Here is a 16612-nt window from a genome sequence, read left to right on the forward strand (position 1 = left end):
AGGTCATTTTTGTGATTAATCACCAAAGCTATGGAAATCCAGCAGATGCTAGGTGATGAATTAGCTTGTAAGTAGCAAAGCAACAGGAAAAGAAAGTAGAAAGGAGGTACACTCTCAACATTGCATGGCATCTGTGGATCAGTCAGTTGCTTCGTATTCTCTGTGTTAGTCTTGCAGCTTTTCTCATGCTTATTCTGGCAGGGCTGTGCAGGGGAACAAGCAATTACCCCCAGACAGCATTCCTCTTCTGATTCAGCAGAACAAAAGACATCTACTACCCTCATGGTACACACTTCCAACAGAAAAATGAATGCTTAATGTCCCTCCGAAATAAACCCACCTTTATTCTGAAACAAATCAGAATATGCAAGAAGTAGGCATGCAAGCAGGCAGAGGTACCTTTTATAAAGAAATTCCCCAGCTGCTACTGCAAGCGGACGGTGTGTGGTATAAACAAACTGATATAATGTTTCACAGTCTTCAGCTGATAACACATCCTCACAGTTCCTAGGCAAAAATAACAACGGAAGTTATAGTTCAGGTTTATCTGCAAATAATATTATGAATGTTATGTCCAGCTCTTACTAGATCTGTGGCCATGCAACTTGCTTACACAGCTAAATTTTTGTAGGATATATCTAAAAGCTCTATCAAACAAAATCAGCAGAATTTTTTTACTAACTGCACAGATACAGAGCTGTGCAAGCCATGATAAATCAGGCCCACTGCATGGACATGAACATTAACTAATAGTTTAGGCTGATTAGTGGTCACAGTAAAAACAGTAATAGTAATAAAATAAGAAAGTCATGCCTCTGCTTTACGCTTAGCTGTTCACCATAGAAGTTAACAAACAAGGAGCCTTTATTTTATAGTATACATTATTTTAAAATTATTTACTGCAGTATTTTAAAGCCCATACTCTGTTACACTAGGCTTATATAGTCACATGTAAAAAGAAATCAAAACACATTCTTGATAGCATGACTGTGACCTTTGTGTGCAAATACCTCAATGTTGTAATTTTTTTCACTCAGCTACACATCTTAAGAATATCACATGCCAACCAGTAAACCTAGAACTCTCCATGAGAGGTACAAATATCAACCATTTTCAAAAAGGAAACGGAGCATCAATGTGGAATAACTCCCCAAAGAGACACCAGAGGAGTGAAGCCCAAAGCAAGGATTAGTTTCAAAATGCCTGCTCCTTACTTACGCTGCCAGCAACGTTACTAGACTAAGCTATTGCAGAGAATGAAAGAGCAACATGAAATCCCTTCTACAGAGAAGTAAGGGAAAAGGATATTTATTCCTGCACTCAGTCCTCAGGTAGCAACAGTTTAAAACCATCTACAGCTGTGGCCCAACACCTTCTCTAGAACTGAGGATTTGTGCTCTCCATTTTCTGGGAGTGATGTCTTAGAAAAATTAGCAGCCCTTCCTGCGCTTGCCCATTTGTCTTCAAATCCACTGCATCCTTTAGCACTCTCACAAGTAACAAAGCCCCAAAACATCCTCCAACCTGACTGAAAAAAATATGAGCTCATGCTAGGCAAGAGTATCACTGGAGTGTCCATTGCAAATATTTTTTAGCATTGTCTGGGATTTAAAACAGGGGGGAGAGGAAGAAACACTCACTTCTCAAAGCCAATAGCTTTGCATGTATAGAAGTTGATACCCCATGAATTTTAGCTTTACAATGTATTTACTCATACATCACTTCAATTTTTCATGTTTTTTTCCGTGGTTGCTTACAATGGTCACTTGAACAGTGAAAAGATCTTCAAATGAAAGTGCTGGTGATATGTCTCCAAAAGTGATGGGTCAAGCTCACAAGGTAATACTTGCCCTCAGCCAAAGTCAAGGCAGGTTTTGGTGGCCTCTTTTAACATTCAATTCCCTTAAATATATACTTGCAGAATTAGGACATGTACGAAGCACTAAGTATACATATAATGAAATCAGCATAAATGAAAATATTCATGTGACTCCTCTTCAGCCATCTCTGAACTGATAAATAGAGTAAAACTGATTAAACAGAAAGAAACTGAAAGAGGTAACATTGTGCATTAGAGTATATGAATGAATAAACATCCTGTGAAGCCATGAATGAAGTATCATATTTATTAAACTTCTACAAGTTTAACAGGTGAGAGTAAACCAAAGACTGACAACAAATTGTACTTACAGGAGTCAAAATACATGATACAGCAACTCTTTTTATTAAAAGGCTGTGGCGAATTTACCAAAATAAAGTAGCAGTCTGACAAGACTTTTTTCCTTTTTTTTTAATGTCAGTCTATTATTTAGTTCTTTTAAAGCACTCTTTTCTGTGAAGATGCCCTTGAAATTTTCTCTGTACATACATTCAAAAAACTGAGAACAGCTGAGGACAGACAGCAGCTCAGCAGCTCTACATGATCTCCATGAACTACATGCCCAACACCCTGCTCAGAGGATGATCAGCTAAGGGTTATATCTAATCAGGTTTTGAATATCTACAAAGACAGAGACTCTACAACTTCTCTGGAAACCTGTTCCAGTCTTGGACCACCCCTACAGTAAAAATCTTTTTTTTTATGCTTAAATTGAATTTCCTGTATGAGCATGCCAGGCAAATGTACACTTCTTTTCATATTTGAGGGCTTTATTCTTTATATTTCAGGTGTTCTCTTCTTAGCACATTTCTGGAAATAGTAAATGCAAGACCTGTGTGTCTCAATTTTAAAATATTCTTTGCTTAAATTGTTCAGATAGCTTGAAGAGCTCAGCTACATGCCTGCTATCTCTTTAGGTAGAAATTCAGGGCTCTCCTGTTCCAGTACAAGTGCAACTGCCTTTCCGTAGAAACTTCCTTTCCTTAGGAAAGGGCCTGGGGTCCTCGTGGACCCAAAGTTGAAAATGAGCCAGCAGTGTGCCCTCGCACAAAGGCAGTGAATGGTATCCTGGGCTGCATTAGAAGCGTTGCCAGCAGGTCAAGGGTGGTGATCCTTCCCCTCTACTCATCACTGGTGAAGCCATGCCTGGAGTGCCGAGACCACTGCTGGGATGAGGGGGACACAGAATCCTGGAGAGTCCAATGAAGGGCCACAAAGATAATCAAGGGACTGGAGCATCTCTCCTATAAGGAAAGGCTGAGAGAGCTGGGGCTGTTCAGCCTGGAGAAAGGGTGGCTGAGGGGGATCTTATCAGTGTGCATAAGTACCTGAAGGGAGAGTGCAAAGAAGAGGGAGCCAAGCTCTGCTCACTGACAGGACCAGAGGTAATGGGCTCAAACAGAAACACAGGATGTTCCTTCTAGCCATCAGAAAACACATTTTTACTGTGAGGGTGACAGAGCACTGTCAAAGACTGTTCAGAGAGGTTGTGGAGTCTCCATTGCTGGAGATACTCAAAAGCCATCTAGGCACAGTCCTGGGCACGTGGCTCTAGGTGGCCCTGCTTGAGCAGGGGGTTTGGACCAGATGATCTCCAGAGGTCCCTTCTAACTCAGCCATTCTGTGATTCTGAAATCCCACCCTCCTTGTTTTTAACTTTATATTCAGAGAGGTTAGAAATGTGCCCCAATTACATTAATCTACAACAGTGTTATTTCCTCCTTCCTTAATACCAGAATAGGTCAGATACAGTAGCTCCAGCCATGTATGAAGCACTTCCTAAATAGCACAGAAACAAAGGAGGGGAAAACCTGCATGTTTTGGATGGGAGGGAATACCTGTATGTACTACTACTTTTCACATACTGCTCAACCACTACTCTCAGTGATACAATGAGGTTTATACTCATAATTCCCACTCAACTGTGTGCTTAGGGGTTTTACTTGCCTCTGGAAGTAGCAACACTGACTACTCCTGCTACCACTTATACTACCACAGTAAATGGGTGTCTTTCTTTTTTACATACATAAGCCAATCATCAAACATTCAAAGAATACTTGAAATACAGCAATAATACTGCTGTAAATTTACAGCCCTCAGAATGCCAAGCAACAGATAAAGGTTAAGCCAGAAGTGCCTGCCAGTGTTTAGGTACCTAAAAATAAACAGGCATGGCCTTCCACATACCAATGTCATGACATATCATCTTCTCTGCACTTCAGTGTGAATATGTCACAAAGAAGAAGTTAGGATATTCTACGAGAGGATCACAGACCCGTTTTATTCTGCACATGGCACCAGTTTAAAGATTTTTTTATCTTGCTATTTCTTCCATTTTGCTTTATGCCAAGAGACACGACTGCTACAGTTGCCTCTCTTGTTCTGTGCTATTGCTTATACCAAAGATAACCATCAAAATCAGTGATGATTAGCAAGATAACATGATTGCCACTACAATATAACAAGTGTCCTTTTCTACCCACTTTAAAATGAGATTAGCATGTTGCAATACACTGTGATTCTCTGATTATGCTGTGACAGAATGCAGGATGATACACATTAGACAGATGCTGTATAGCATGCTGTTTTGGTTAAGAAACATAACCCTAGGAGACACAGAATTCTTATGTTTCTTGTTAACTTTCAGACAGGAAAGATAAGATTTCAGAATAGATCTCAAGGTTCTTGAATAGAGGTGCAGGATGGCAGAAAACTGCTAAAGGTAACTTCCAAGAAAGCATAAACCTGAGAGGATGGAAAACAGGGTAAGACAGAAGAGAAGGCAAGTGCCTTTGTTCTACGCTGGTCTTTCACCTGTATTTTGTTTGGAATGGGCTTGAGAAAGCACTACAATAACTCCACCTGAAAAGGGCGTGGTGGATCTCAAAGAATCATAGGGAAGCTGTGAGGAGCTCCATACCATTAACTTTTGATAGTACTTAATCTGCTACAAGCAAGTTACTGATACAGGAAATCAGAACTGGGCAGAATAATTTGCTTCCCTGCTTCACGTGCTACTTCTTCCAACTTCAAGGTAGTATTTCTTTATTTTTCATAAAGGCCACTAAACAAGATAATAATTTAGTTATTTGTATTCATAGCATGTCTCCTCATCTTATTTTTTACAATCACATGAAAATTTTTTATAATTTAAGCATATAATCTAAGCACTTTTTATAATTAATCATTTAAGCCTTTAGTAAACTGTTTTTCTACACAATGGCTTGTCTAAAAAAGCTAGATACAGTGCATTTGCCTAACAAATGCCAATGTCTCTCTGAAGTCTATGGCTTAGCTATGAAATAACAAAACAGAATCGCAGAGTTCAGCTCTCTGCTGACACTGAATTACTTGTCATAGGACATCTACACCTACCACTAGAACTAGTAACATACATTATATTATAGTTTCCCATGGCATCCTTTGCTAAAGTCAGTTTTCAAGTTTCTCCTACAGTGTGGCCCCTGCCTCTCCAAACTAAAACATCCTTCATCCTCTAGCTGAGAACTGGAATGAAGACTTAAGATTTTTAAGCCAAACAGTGATATACTCCTACTTGACTCAGGCCTCCTGTGCTAAGCAGCACAGTGGGAAAATACAAGCCTCAGTTTCTTGACTTTCAAGTTGGATTAACTCTGTTGACCACTGTCAAAGCACTGTGGTAAGAATTAATGTCTTTCTCAGCTCCATTGAATAGTTTTAAAATTATGTTAAGTCCTGAGTTAACGTAGTATATACTCTCAGTTCTCACTAAGGCAGCTCTTCTAGATTTCAAACTTGAGAGTTTTGTCCTTAAAACTCAGTTTAATTTCTAGTTACATTTAACTAATGTAACACAAAGTAATTTTCCCCTGTGCTATTTACATATTCAAGCTATTTGTAGATTTGTGCCCCTCCCTCCACCACTTGTAACCTTTGCTCATTCATCTACTACAGTTACCTAATTACTTTTGCTGCTCTTTTCCAAAATCCAAAATACTCTTTTAGATAGTTAAGTACACAAAAATGAACAGAATTAACTGGCAGTAGGCACACTGAATTAATTTGCCTCCTGAAGAGCAATGTTTTCAGTAAGATTCCTTGGTCTCTCTTTGCCACTTGTGTTTTCTCCCTCTAATTCCTTCCTAGTTCCATTCCTTCTCAGATCCTCTGCAACATTAATGCTAACAATTATGCATAATTCAGTAACATTAATAATTTCTACTCTGCCAAACCTCATAGGCTTATTTCAGTTTCGAGATCACATCATGCTGTGTAAAAATAGAAATCTACTAGCTCAAAGACCCTGGCATTCAATTGAGACTACATACAACAAACAAGAAGACAAAAACTGCAGCTCACAGAAATAGACAAGATAACAATACAATTACGGGTTTGGAAAAACAAACAAACAAACCAGGTATATGCATTTGAATCAGCACCAGGATTTTTTTCAGTAATGCAACACATTTAAGTGAATTGAAAAGATCAGTGTTTTCACTGCCTCTCTAGCTAGCATATGGGTGAGTAGCACACGGAGTAGTGAATGCAGTGATGGTTAAGATGGCCAAAACTGTTACTAACATCCATGGAGCTAATTGCTCCTGTAAATTGCAACTGTAAAACATCACAAAAATAATAAAGTGGCAATGAAGTCTTGCTACTGTACTCACCCAAAATACAATTAAAGAAGCCACTAAAAGAGAGTTACTCATATAGTGAATTTTCCCCACAGTCACAGAGCACCCAACAGACTAACTGGAGAAAAAAGGTGACTCCTGGCCTTGCTTCTTGCCAACACATGTCATGAAACAACAAAAGATGCAGCATGACAAGAGTGGCAAAAAATTTCATTACATCAATGCACACAAGTAGAAGCACCATTTATACAAGCTGCCATTTGTTATCCTTTAAAGAAAGGGGAGTTGCTGTCCCCAACCCCATTTCATGTTTTACTGCATGTATCAAGCAGCATTACTGCCCAATATACAGATACTGGGTTTGAGCTATGAAACACTCCTATTTGAGACACAACAGCCCTGGAATTTCTTTGCTTCTGCAATGCCAGCAGTGAGTCCTTTCAGACTCTGTTTTACGTACTGAGGCATAGGCTTTTCACCTGCTAGAAAAGCATCTTGATGTAGGCTTTTATTAAGAATCCTGTACATGTGACTGTCTATATTGTCTGCATTCTCTTCACAAAGGTTTTATAGACTGGCCAGTACTAGTCTTACCAAAAAGAAGAGCTGTCATTGAATTTGCTTATTGAGTCCTGAATTCCCACTTTCATCACTCCAGTAATTAAGCCAAATCAGCAGGGCTCAGAGCAACTGGGGAGGGGAGGAGGCAGAAAGGAGGATGGCTATGCAACAGATGAGCAAAAAGAAAGAGAAGAGTCTATTTTCTAGGCCTCCACACAATCTAATAAAAAACAATTACAAACTGTAGCCATTTACTTATGAAAACTGCATTTTATCATGTAAAAATGTCATTCAGAAAACTTTAGAAGGCATTTATTCACATTGGAAATCATATTTAAGAAAAATTAGGAAAAATTGCTTCAGGGAAAAAGAAACATTGATCAAACTTTTATAGCTGCAGCTTGCATTAATGAGAACGTGATCCCTTATAATAAAGTCAGAAATGACAAACAGCTGCAGTGCCAGTACAGCACTTGTTAGTGCTGATACAGAACAAGGGCAGCCATAACTGGTGTGTAGAATCTTTGTACTTCAACAATGGCGTGCTGCTCCTCCTAGCACAGGGACACTTTATCCACATAGACACAGCACTGTGCTTTGTTCCAGTAGCTACACACCATGGAGAACCAAGTGAGGTAGAAATGGATGTTGTAAACACAGAAACAATATAACTCTAGCTACTACTAGTGAAGCCCAAACAATGGTACTCCCTTCAGGAAAGCATACTATGTTCACAGCATCATATGCTGTTCTGATGCATATGCTGAAGCAAGCCTAAAGAAATGCCACTCAAATCAATGGAGTGTGAAGTGAGATAGGAGACCAGACTATAAAGCAGCATTTCAGTATACAAATGTCCTTGTAATTTAATGTAAATACCTACAACACCATATTATTTGGTCCATTAAAGTCTACAACCTCATTAGCAATGACCAATACTTCTGCCTTAAATGGAAAAGCAAATCCCACAAGACTACTGGACAATAAGCCATGCTGTACATGGAAGTAAGCAGCTGCATCAGCAGAATTCAACTTCTACTCTGAGACAGAAGAGCCACTTATTGAGTCCTAACATCTTAACTGTATTAACAATTAAATGCAGTGGGCGTTTTATTTTCATTCTGCATTGAAAATAAAATGACAGAAAATTTTTTCTTCACGTATTTTGCAAATAAAGCCATTTCCAAAATAAACAGGCTGCTCAAGAATATATCAGAATAGGATTCATATACTTCTGTAACATGAAGTCTAGGTTTTCCCACACACTTCCAGCTTGCCATTAGCCTATCAAACTTATGGCTGGCTGGTAATTTCCCAAGAAAACAACTTTTCTGTTAGTTTTCCACTTCTGCACAACCAAGATACCATTTCCTGTCAGTCAGTCCGCTGCTGGCCCAGTACCTCCCCAGTTCTCTGCCACAGAGACACGAACCTGAAAGTCCAAATTCTAGCAACAGCCTCAAAGCTCAAGGCTTCCTGCATCAGGTGGGGAGATAGGGAAGATGGCGGAGTTCCCTGAGCCATCATCAGCTCAAGGCCTGGCAACCCTGGGACAGAAGATGGGGCAGGGACATCCCCCAGGACAGGCAGATGCTCTGTTTGAGAAAAACCAAAATGAAAACGTGGCATTTCCTTTCAGAGGGAAGATATAAAAATATAGCTTTCATACTGATTCTCAGCACAAAGGTTGTTCTTAACATCGGTATTTCCCTCAGAAAGAAAATGCCATATTTTAAGCAGCTTTAACTGTAACTCATAACCTGCCAGGAGCAACTGTTTCCCAGCATGTAATTGATTATAGGAAGATTCATCAGGATTGTATCTGGATCTTGTTGCCATTAAAACAATACAGTAAATTAAAAAAGAAATTATTTACTGTGACATAAGCATCAAGAGTTTCATGGCTTGAACTGCTACTTCATGGTCCTTGTCCAGAGGCATGGACACAATTCGATCCTAATGGATGTAAAATGACAATAAAAAGATGTAACATGGTTTGCTCTTAAACATATATTTTTTGCTACAGCTAGATCATCTACACTAGTAGAGCAGAGATTTATTTTTATGTCAGCAGCTATTTCCTAAGAGACATAAGGCAACTTGATTACTATGAAGTAGTTCCCCAGCCCCTGAAAATTAACAGCATGTTAATTTTTTAACTGAATTAATCATGCAGTAATATGATATTTTTTATAGATGTAATGTATGCGTTCTCAAGAAATCAACTACAGTCTACAAATTAAAAGTGACTGACAACTTGTTTCTAAGATGTTACTACTGGCACTTCAGTATGTTAAATGAAGGTAAGTTTCAAATTACAATTATTATATAATCAGTTTCTCCCATCAACAATCAAGTGTGTGTACCTACACGCTACAGAAGCCAGTGCCTTGCTGGAAAGACAATTAGGACTTGAGTCATAAAGGTAGTTCATGGAATAGCAGCAATGTTCCCGACATCCAGAATTTATTGTAACTTGGTACACATGCAAACACCTCAAAAAATGGAAATTTTCATGTCCTGTGTACCCAAGAACTTGCACTCCTTCATGTGGTCTACATCTTTAAGGTATACTAAACCTTTGGACTTGCTTGGTTTGGGACTAACAGTTTTCTTACTTAACACATAGTTTCTAAATCTCTAGATTCATTTTACTTTGCACCTTCCTTTTTCTCACAACACAGCTGCAAGGTGTGGAAGTCCATGAATCCTGAGTATGAACGCTCAAGGACAACAGAGGGAGCTTACAAAACTCTCACTTGTGGGAAGTGGATTGATGGTTATATGACTACATTTCCCATCACTGGAAAAGCATAATTCAAACTTTGAAAAATTCCAGCTCAGTCTGTATTTTGTGTGTAGCTGTTTAGGTTTCTTTTGTTTAGAGAGAAAGGAGTTGTTGTGTTTGGGTTGGGGTTTTTTTTTATTGTGGGACAGAGTTTACAATAATCCATTTATATAGCACCCCCCACACAGAGGGAGATCACAGTACAAAAAGACTGGAGCTATTTCATCAGTCTTTGAATACCAATCCTGCAGTTGGTTACACAGATTACAACCTTCTTTTGGACAGAAAGATAAGGGAGTACCACATAACTGTTTAAAACAAGAATTAATCTTAGATAGCCAAGTTTCAGTCTGAACAATTTATTCTTAAGATACCAATGTTAATCTATTTCTTGTTGTTTGAGGATATGCTACAAGTATTTTTCACTATTAGCAACTGCTTTGAAGTACAGGTAAGTCCTGCACCTTTTGCAAAAGACCATGAATTATCACCACATGTGGGCATTGATTATATACTGATTCAGAGGGGCTGAGATATCAATCACAGCATCTTAAGCTTTCTTATTCAAATCCTGAAAAGGCACAGCCCCGTTGGGATAAGACTAAGGGACAAAATCATTAAAAAGGGCAGGATTTAAAAAAAAAGTAGAGCTTACTTCTTATATGAGTGAGGATGGCGGAATATGATAAAGGCAGTGCACAGAGTCAGTTGGTCACAGAACAAGCTCTTACAATTATAGTGTATCACCTGACTTGTTCAAAAAGGAGTTAAGGGTTCCTTCTTCAAGACTCATACTGACATGGTGGATCAACAGTGAGCCATGCCCATATCAGTGTGTTACATAGTCAACCAATCCAGTATCTACAAGGTTAGACCATTATCAGGAACAGCAAAAAAAGGGACCTTTAGAGTATGAATATTTTTCTCAACTGCCAAAAAATCCTGTAAAAATATCTGGACCATTCCGGATGAAGGGTGGAGATAAAATGACCACAGTGCATGCTAACAACAGTTTGTGCATGAACTGACGTGAAATAAAAAATTCCATGGAAACAGAGGGAAACATCTCTGCAAAACTCCTTCATCCACTCAGTCAAGCAGGCTGTTTGTGAGGTACCCTAAGCTCCTGTCAGTCAAGAAAGTGGGGAAATCAGCACTGATCAAAACATCAGACCCTGTGAATACAACCAACCCAGATTTAAAAAGTAGCAAACAGTAATCTACTTACCTTGAACCTGACAGTAAAGAGATCCATTCTGGAAACAAATTCTTTTCTGCTATAAATTCCCTGCAGTCCCAGAAGACACTTCAACCGCACTTCAGCTTGCTGCAAGACAAAGAGAAATCGGCTAACAGTAAAAAACGTCTATCTTTGATGTTATTCACTACTGGCATTTATATTCTGTAAATAAGAGTTCTTTGTGGCTGCCTACAGCAGACTATCCAAATACTGCCTCATCTTATTAGTGATATCGGTACCATTTTTTTTGTGTGCACATCTTACACACACACGCACATACACAGAGGAAGCCTGCTGTAAGCCAAACTTAAAGGTGACATCAAAGTTTGTGTTAGGCTCCTTAAGAGTCAAAGAAACTCTTACAGTTTCTACAGTTAATAAAACCAACAGAATGCAAAAGATGCAGAAATTGTGCTATTCACCTTTTAAAGCAACAAAGACAAGAGTACGGATGACCCACTTAATACAACCAGCACTCTTCCATACATCAGACTTTGCTTACTTCCTCTCAGCACTTGACTCAGACAATCACTACACATGGACAAGGACTCCAAGAAATTCTGGAAGGTTCTTGGAGGAAGAGGTACACTTTAGAAATGCACTGGGTTACCATGGTGGGTTCTTACAAATAAAAAATTAAATGTTGCGCTTTCTCCTTTTTTCTGTTTTATGCCAGAATGCTGGATTTAAGCATTCTAAGAAGAAAAGGGTTGCTTTGAATTTGGCCTAATTAGTGAATTTAGGCAAAACATATTTATCCTTGCAAGATGTTATTTCCTACTATTAGTACTGCTGCTTCAGAGATGCCTCAAAAAGAAGTCTTTTCCTTACCCAGCTTTTAAAATATCTCATGCACATTGCTACACTTTTCAAATAACAAAGCTCTAAATGGCATTAGAAAAGTAATTTTGAGGATCCTACACAGAAAAATCACTGTTCTGTAAACTTATAATGCTAAGGATATGAGCAGAGACATGTAAATGAACTGCAGGCTTCAAATCAGTCTCTTCATATTTCTTCCTTAACTCCTCTTGCTGACAATAGCAGTAAGAATAATCAACGAAACCCAAGGAGATCACCTACAGACAGGCTATCCATTACTACAAGTTCCTGCTCACCTGCTTGGATGGAAAACAAAGGACAATACCTAATAGCATGCTCTGACCAACAGTTTTGCATAAGACAGCTTTTTGCTAGAAATCTAAAATAAAAGATCAACAGGTAACAATAAATACTACTTTCTAATCTGCCTGTGACAAACCAGCAGTACCTATGCTATATTGTAATTTTATATAAATGTCTTGTCTGAGAAGGAGACTGTAGCCCACACCTGCTGCTTCCTACAGCTACAAGGGCTCTACAACACAGAACACGCTCGCAAACAGTCCCAGCTTGGAACCCATCACTGCACAGTGGCACATACTCAGCTTCAGCTGCCCTTAGTATTTTATCACAAGGCTTTGCTTGTGAATAGGGACTGCATTTATGCTTGGGGAAAAGGTGGAAAAAAAGAAAACAAGTTTGTGATGGTTTGCTGAATCATCATATAGCCCCTGGCAAGCAGCTAGTAATGTCATTTGTCAGTCAAGTGGCATTCAAGTGTAGGTCTGCAGATATAAAGTTTAATACATTAAACTACACCATCTGCCTTCTAAGGTATTCTGTGCCCACCCAAAAGTTCTCAGTTATAACCCTATATGTATAAGTATTGAGAAAATTAACCCTAGTAACTATGCACAAATAACTACTCCTACTATGACCAGTTCTGTTTTCCCATGTTATCAGCTGCATTATCTCCTTCTCAACCATCTCTCCTTTTCTAGGAGCTCTTCACAGCTTCTTAGGCATTCAAAATTACTTCACATCCTTCTAAAACTATCTCACTATTTACCTTCAGCTCCTTTCCATAGTAATGTAGGCAAATACAAACACTCAGCAATTTACTCTTCTTGCCAGAACTACCATTCTAATCTTGACGAAATACCTGCCTGTTTGGTTTTTCAAAGCTATGATAGAGTGAAGGGGAATTATGTAAGCATATTTTCAGGATACTCAGAACACACACTGCCCCTCAGCTATATCACAATATATTTCAACCCTGACCTGCAAACTGGCAGAAAACATCAGGAAAACAGTGAGCATCTCAAAAGCAAGTAGCTCTGCATGGGCTTCCACACTGCTTACACACATTCAGTTACGAGATTTCAGCCTTACCACTATCACAGAGACTGAGTCAATCAATAAGACTTACAAATACACGGTGGGACCTGGATGATTTGATGGGGTCATTGGGTCATTTTTTTTCTCCTTAACACTCCCCAGACAATAAATTGGGAAAACTAGGCCCACTTCTGAATTACTCCTGAACAGTGAAGACAATTCAGCTTAACTGTCCTGCTGAGGTGAAACAATTTAAAAAAACTGCACCCCCAAAAAAAAGAAAAAAAGAAAAATCACTACATATACACAGAGATGATCTGTGGAGCAGAAAGCCACTATGTAAACATGACCATTTGAAGAAAGAAGTATTTCAGAAGTAGCCATAAACATGGGATCAATTTCTATAACCACGCTGAATGGGAAGCAAAACTAAAAACCCTTTCAATTTCCTGAAATTTGCCAGGAGGATCACATGGTCAGGACACAGAAGTTCATTTCAACAGCAAGTTCCCGTTTCCACAGGATTACTTTTGGTGTCTTTCATCAATGACAGAATCTCAACAACTTGCCCCAAAGTTCCAGACAAAGCTAGTCTAATACGATAGGAGGTCCCAAGTATGCATCTCCATTGTCTTGCCTTCTGTCTGCTAGGTTTGCCTTTTCCTTTCCCCATCCTCACTCTCCATTGCCTTGATTTTTCTTGTCTTTAACTCTGAACTTTTTACACAGCATTTCCCTTCAACACCTGCTGCTCACATTAGCACTAGCATGATTCGCTCTGGATGCTGATTGAGTATCTGTATATTCCCTTGAACACAAATTAGGTATCTGGGTTTCACAAACGCACTGATAGGTGACTGGGCTTACATATAACATTGTTCAACTGCACACAACCGTCAGATTTAGTATTAACTCCTGCTTGGTCTTCAAAAATAAGAAGTTAAATTATATCTAGCAGATGAACATGAAGTACTCAAAAATGCATCTTTATAGCAGTGTTTCACAAGTCTTATTGGGCCAAAAAAGAGATCCTCATGCAGTTTTCCATATTATCACTGAGTTTGGTGCAACTTCTTGCACCTAGGAAATAACCTTACACACAAAAATATGATGTTTCATATCAGGGTATAATGACAAAAATGGTATCTCATGGGTAAGAAAGAATTATCATATTCAAATAAAAGACTTTCAAGATAAAATGTTAATTTTGTACTGACTTCCCCCTCCCTTCTCTGCTTCAAAGCCTCCCAAATGACTGTACTTAATCTCTATTTACAGCACAGTAAATGATCCTGGCCAGGTCTTCCCCCACCATTAGAATACTTTTGTGGTTGTTCCACTCTGGGGCCTAAATTATTTGGCAAACTTCTCTATGTTATATTCTAAAAGAAAATTGGCTCTGGGAGATATCAGTTTCTTTCTGCCCATCCTCAACAAGATGTGATAGAAATGCTTATTAAGGAGGAGTAATGGGAAATAACATTCAGATGTATATCAAAAGTACTACTGCCCCTGTTGCTGCCAAAAATGCCCTGCTCTCATTTTGGAATCAGGCAATTTGAGAGTGGCTGCAAATCACAAAGCACAGCCAGGACAGCGACCACCAGTAGCGGCACACTACCAGGTCTCTTACAAATGTAGAATATGGAAGACTTCTCACTTCACCTCATTCTGCTTGCATCTGCACTGCCGTCAGGTAATAAGCTTTAGAAAAAGAACCATTTTCAGTTCCCAGTAAATGACACTGGATGAGCTACGTGCATTAATCAGAGACACCAGCTGTTAATTCTCACTGCACAGCACTGGGAATGAAAACACATCATCTTCAAAAATGACTTTCTCTTTTGAGAATTCTCCCAACTGAACATGTACTAAAAAGGTATTCTGATCAGATAAATTTTAATGCAGGAAAAGATGACAGTTCTTGATAGATTCGTTGCTCTAAAAATCTAAATACTGCCTTTACAGCCATGGCAAAACGAAGTAAGAAGCTTCGCGCTCCCCCTCCTGGCTTTGTGGTAAACTACAACTTTATTTACACAACACAAACATTGCCGGAAACTGACACAAAACTGAAGACGTTTCAGAATTTATACAGAATTTATTTAAAAGGTGGCCTGCAGAAGTACTGAGTGCCAATTTCAGTAATTTGCCATTCACGATAAATATTACCACCCCTTAAAATCTCTCATGCATTTTAGAAGCATGAGAAAAAGCTTATTTTTGAGTTATTGTTTTCTTTTTTTTGGGGGGTGGAAGGGGTTTGGGGTTTTTTGGGAGGGGAGAGGAGGTGGTGTTGTTCTAAATGTGCCTCTACTCAAAAAGAAAAAGCAAACTTACTGTAAGGAAAAGGAGAAACCCCTTTGGGAAATTACTGGAGCTTGTGTAAATATTTTCTATATCGATTTAACTCCAAATGAGAAATGCAATATTGGAGACTATTTTACTATAGGCAATATTTATTTGCTCATTTTTATAAAATGAAACAATATTTTAAACGTAGCCATCAAACCTAAAAGCAGAATTTTAGTCAACCTTTAATACTACAGGTGCTCAAAGGATATAGGCCATTTTACAATTCAGTAATAGCTCCCCATCCAGTAACATATAAAAATAACTGCACACACAGGGACACACACTGCTGCAGAACTGAAAGAAATGTTCTGTTATTTAGTGCTACAGTGGCTTTAAAAGTAAAACCTGAAGCTGGGAAGAAAGTACTGTGCCAGAGTCCCACATACTACTCTCAAGAATTTAAACATTAGGATTCTTACCCAAAAAAAAAAAAAAAAAAAAAAAAAAAAAAAAAAAAAAAAAACCCAATAAAATCACACTTTACCTTATCATACAGCATCCACCCAATGTATTTTAAATAGCTATCATTTAAAAAAGCATCTGGGTATGTTTTAATCCATCTGCCAATTTCTTCAATGCAAGTTGCTCGGATCTCAGGGATCACATCACTGTGAAATTACAACATTTCAGTATTAATATATTTAATTTATCTAATATAGTAATTATATTATTTGCAATATTTTTATCTTTTAGAATTGCAGAAGCACACATAATAATAAAAATGTTACTAGTATTTTTGTCTTCAACAGACAATTGGGCCACTTTAGCTACAAATGTTTCATGCACTAATTACTTTGTAATTCTGGGCATTCCCTCAATCACAAAGGCGCAGCTCTATAGCCAGCATGAAGAACTTCAGAAACCTATTTGAGAGGTCCTTTTGTAAGACAAAATAGCGTAACTGCTACATTTTCCTCGATACCATCAGTGCCTCCAGGATGTTTAACTTGCTTCTGCTTTCTGGACAACCTGAGCAAGAGTTTCTTGGGAATGCACATACACATGACAGC

At 38.5% G+C, this 16612-nt stretch overlaps 1 protein-coding gene across 1 annotated transcript in view; it reads right to left on the bottom strand.

Moving 5' to 3' along the window:
- Nucleotides 1-16612, bottom strand: part of LOC308218611 (cohesin subunit SA-2-like) — a gene marked incomplete at its 3' end in the record, with an annotated part of 55530 nt that overhangs the window by 22490 nt on the left and 16428 nt on the right. Inside the window, exons 10-13 of the mRNA XM_080612880.1 lie at nucleotides 16087-16210; nucleotides 11076-11174; nucleotides 8936-9015; nucleotides 400-507 (exon numbers count right to left, since the gene is read on the bottom strand). Of these exons, the coding sequence (XP_080469006.1) occupies nucleotides 400-507; nucleotides 8936-9015; nucleotides 11076-11174; nucleotides 16087-16210 (411 nt within the window). The remainder of the gene's footprint in view (nucleotides 1-399; nucleotides 508-8935; nucleotides 9016-11075; nucleotides 11175-16086; nucleotides 16211-16612) is intronic.

This window comes from Psittacula echo (genome assembly GCF_963264785.1).
Source record: "Psittacula echo genome assembly, chromosome: 3".
NCBI classification, from domain to species: Eukaryota; Metazoa; Chordata; class Aves; order Psittaciformes; family Psittacidae; genus Psittacula; species Psittacula echo.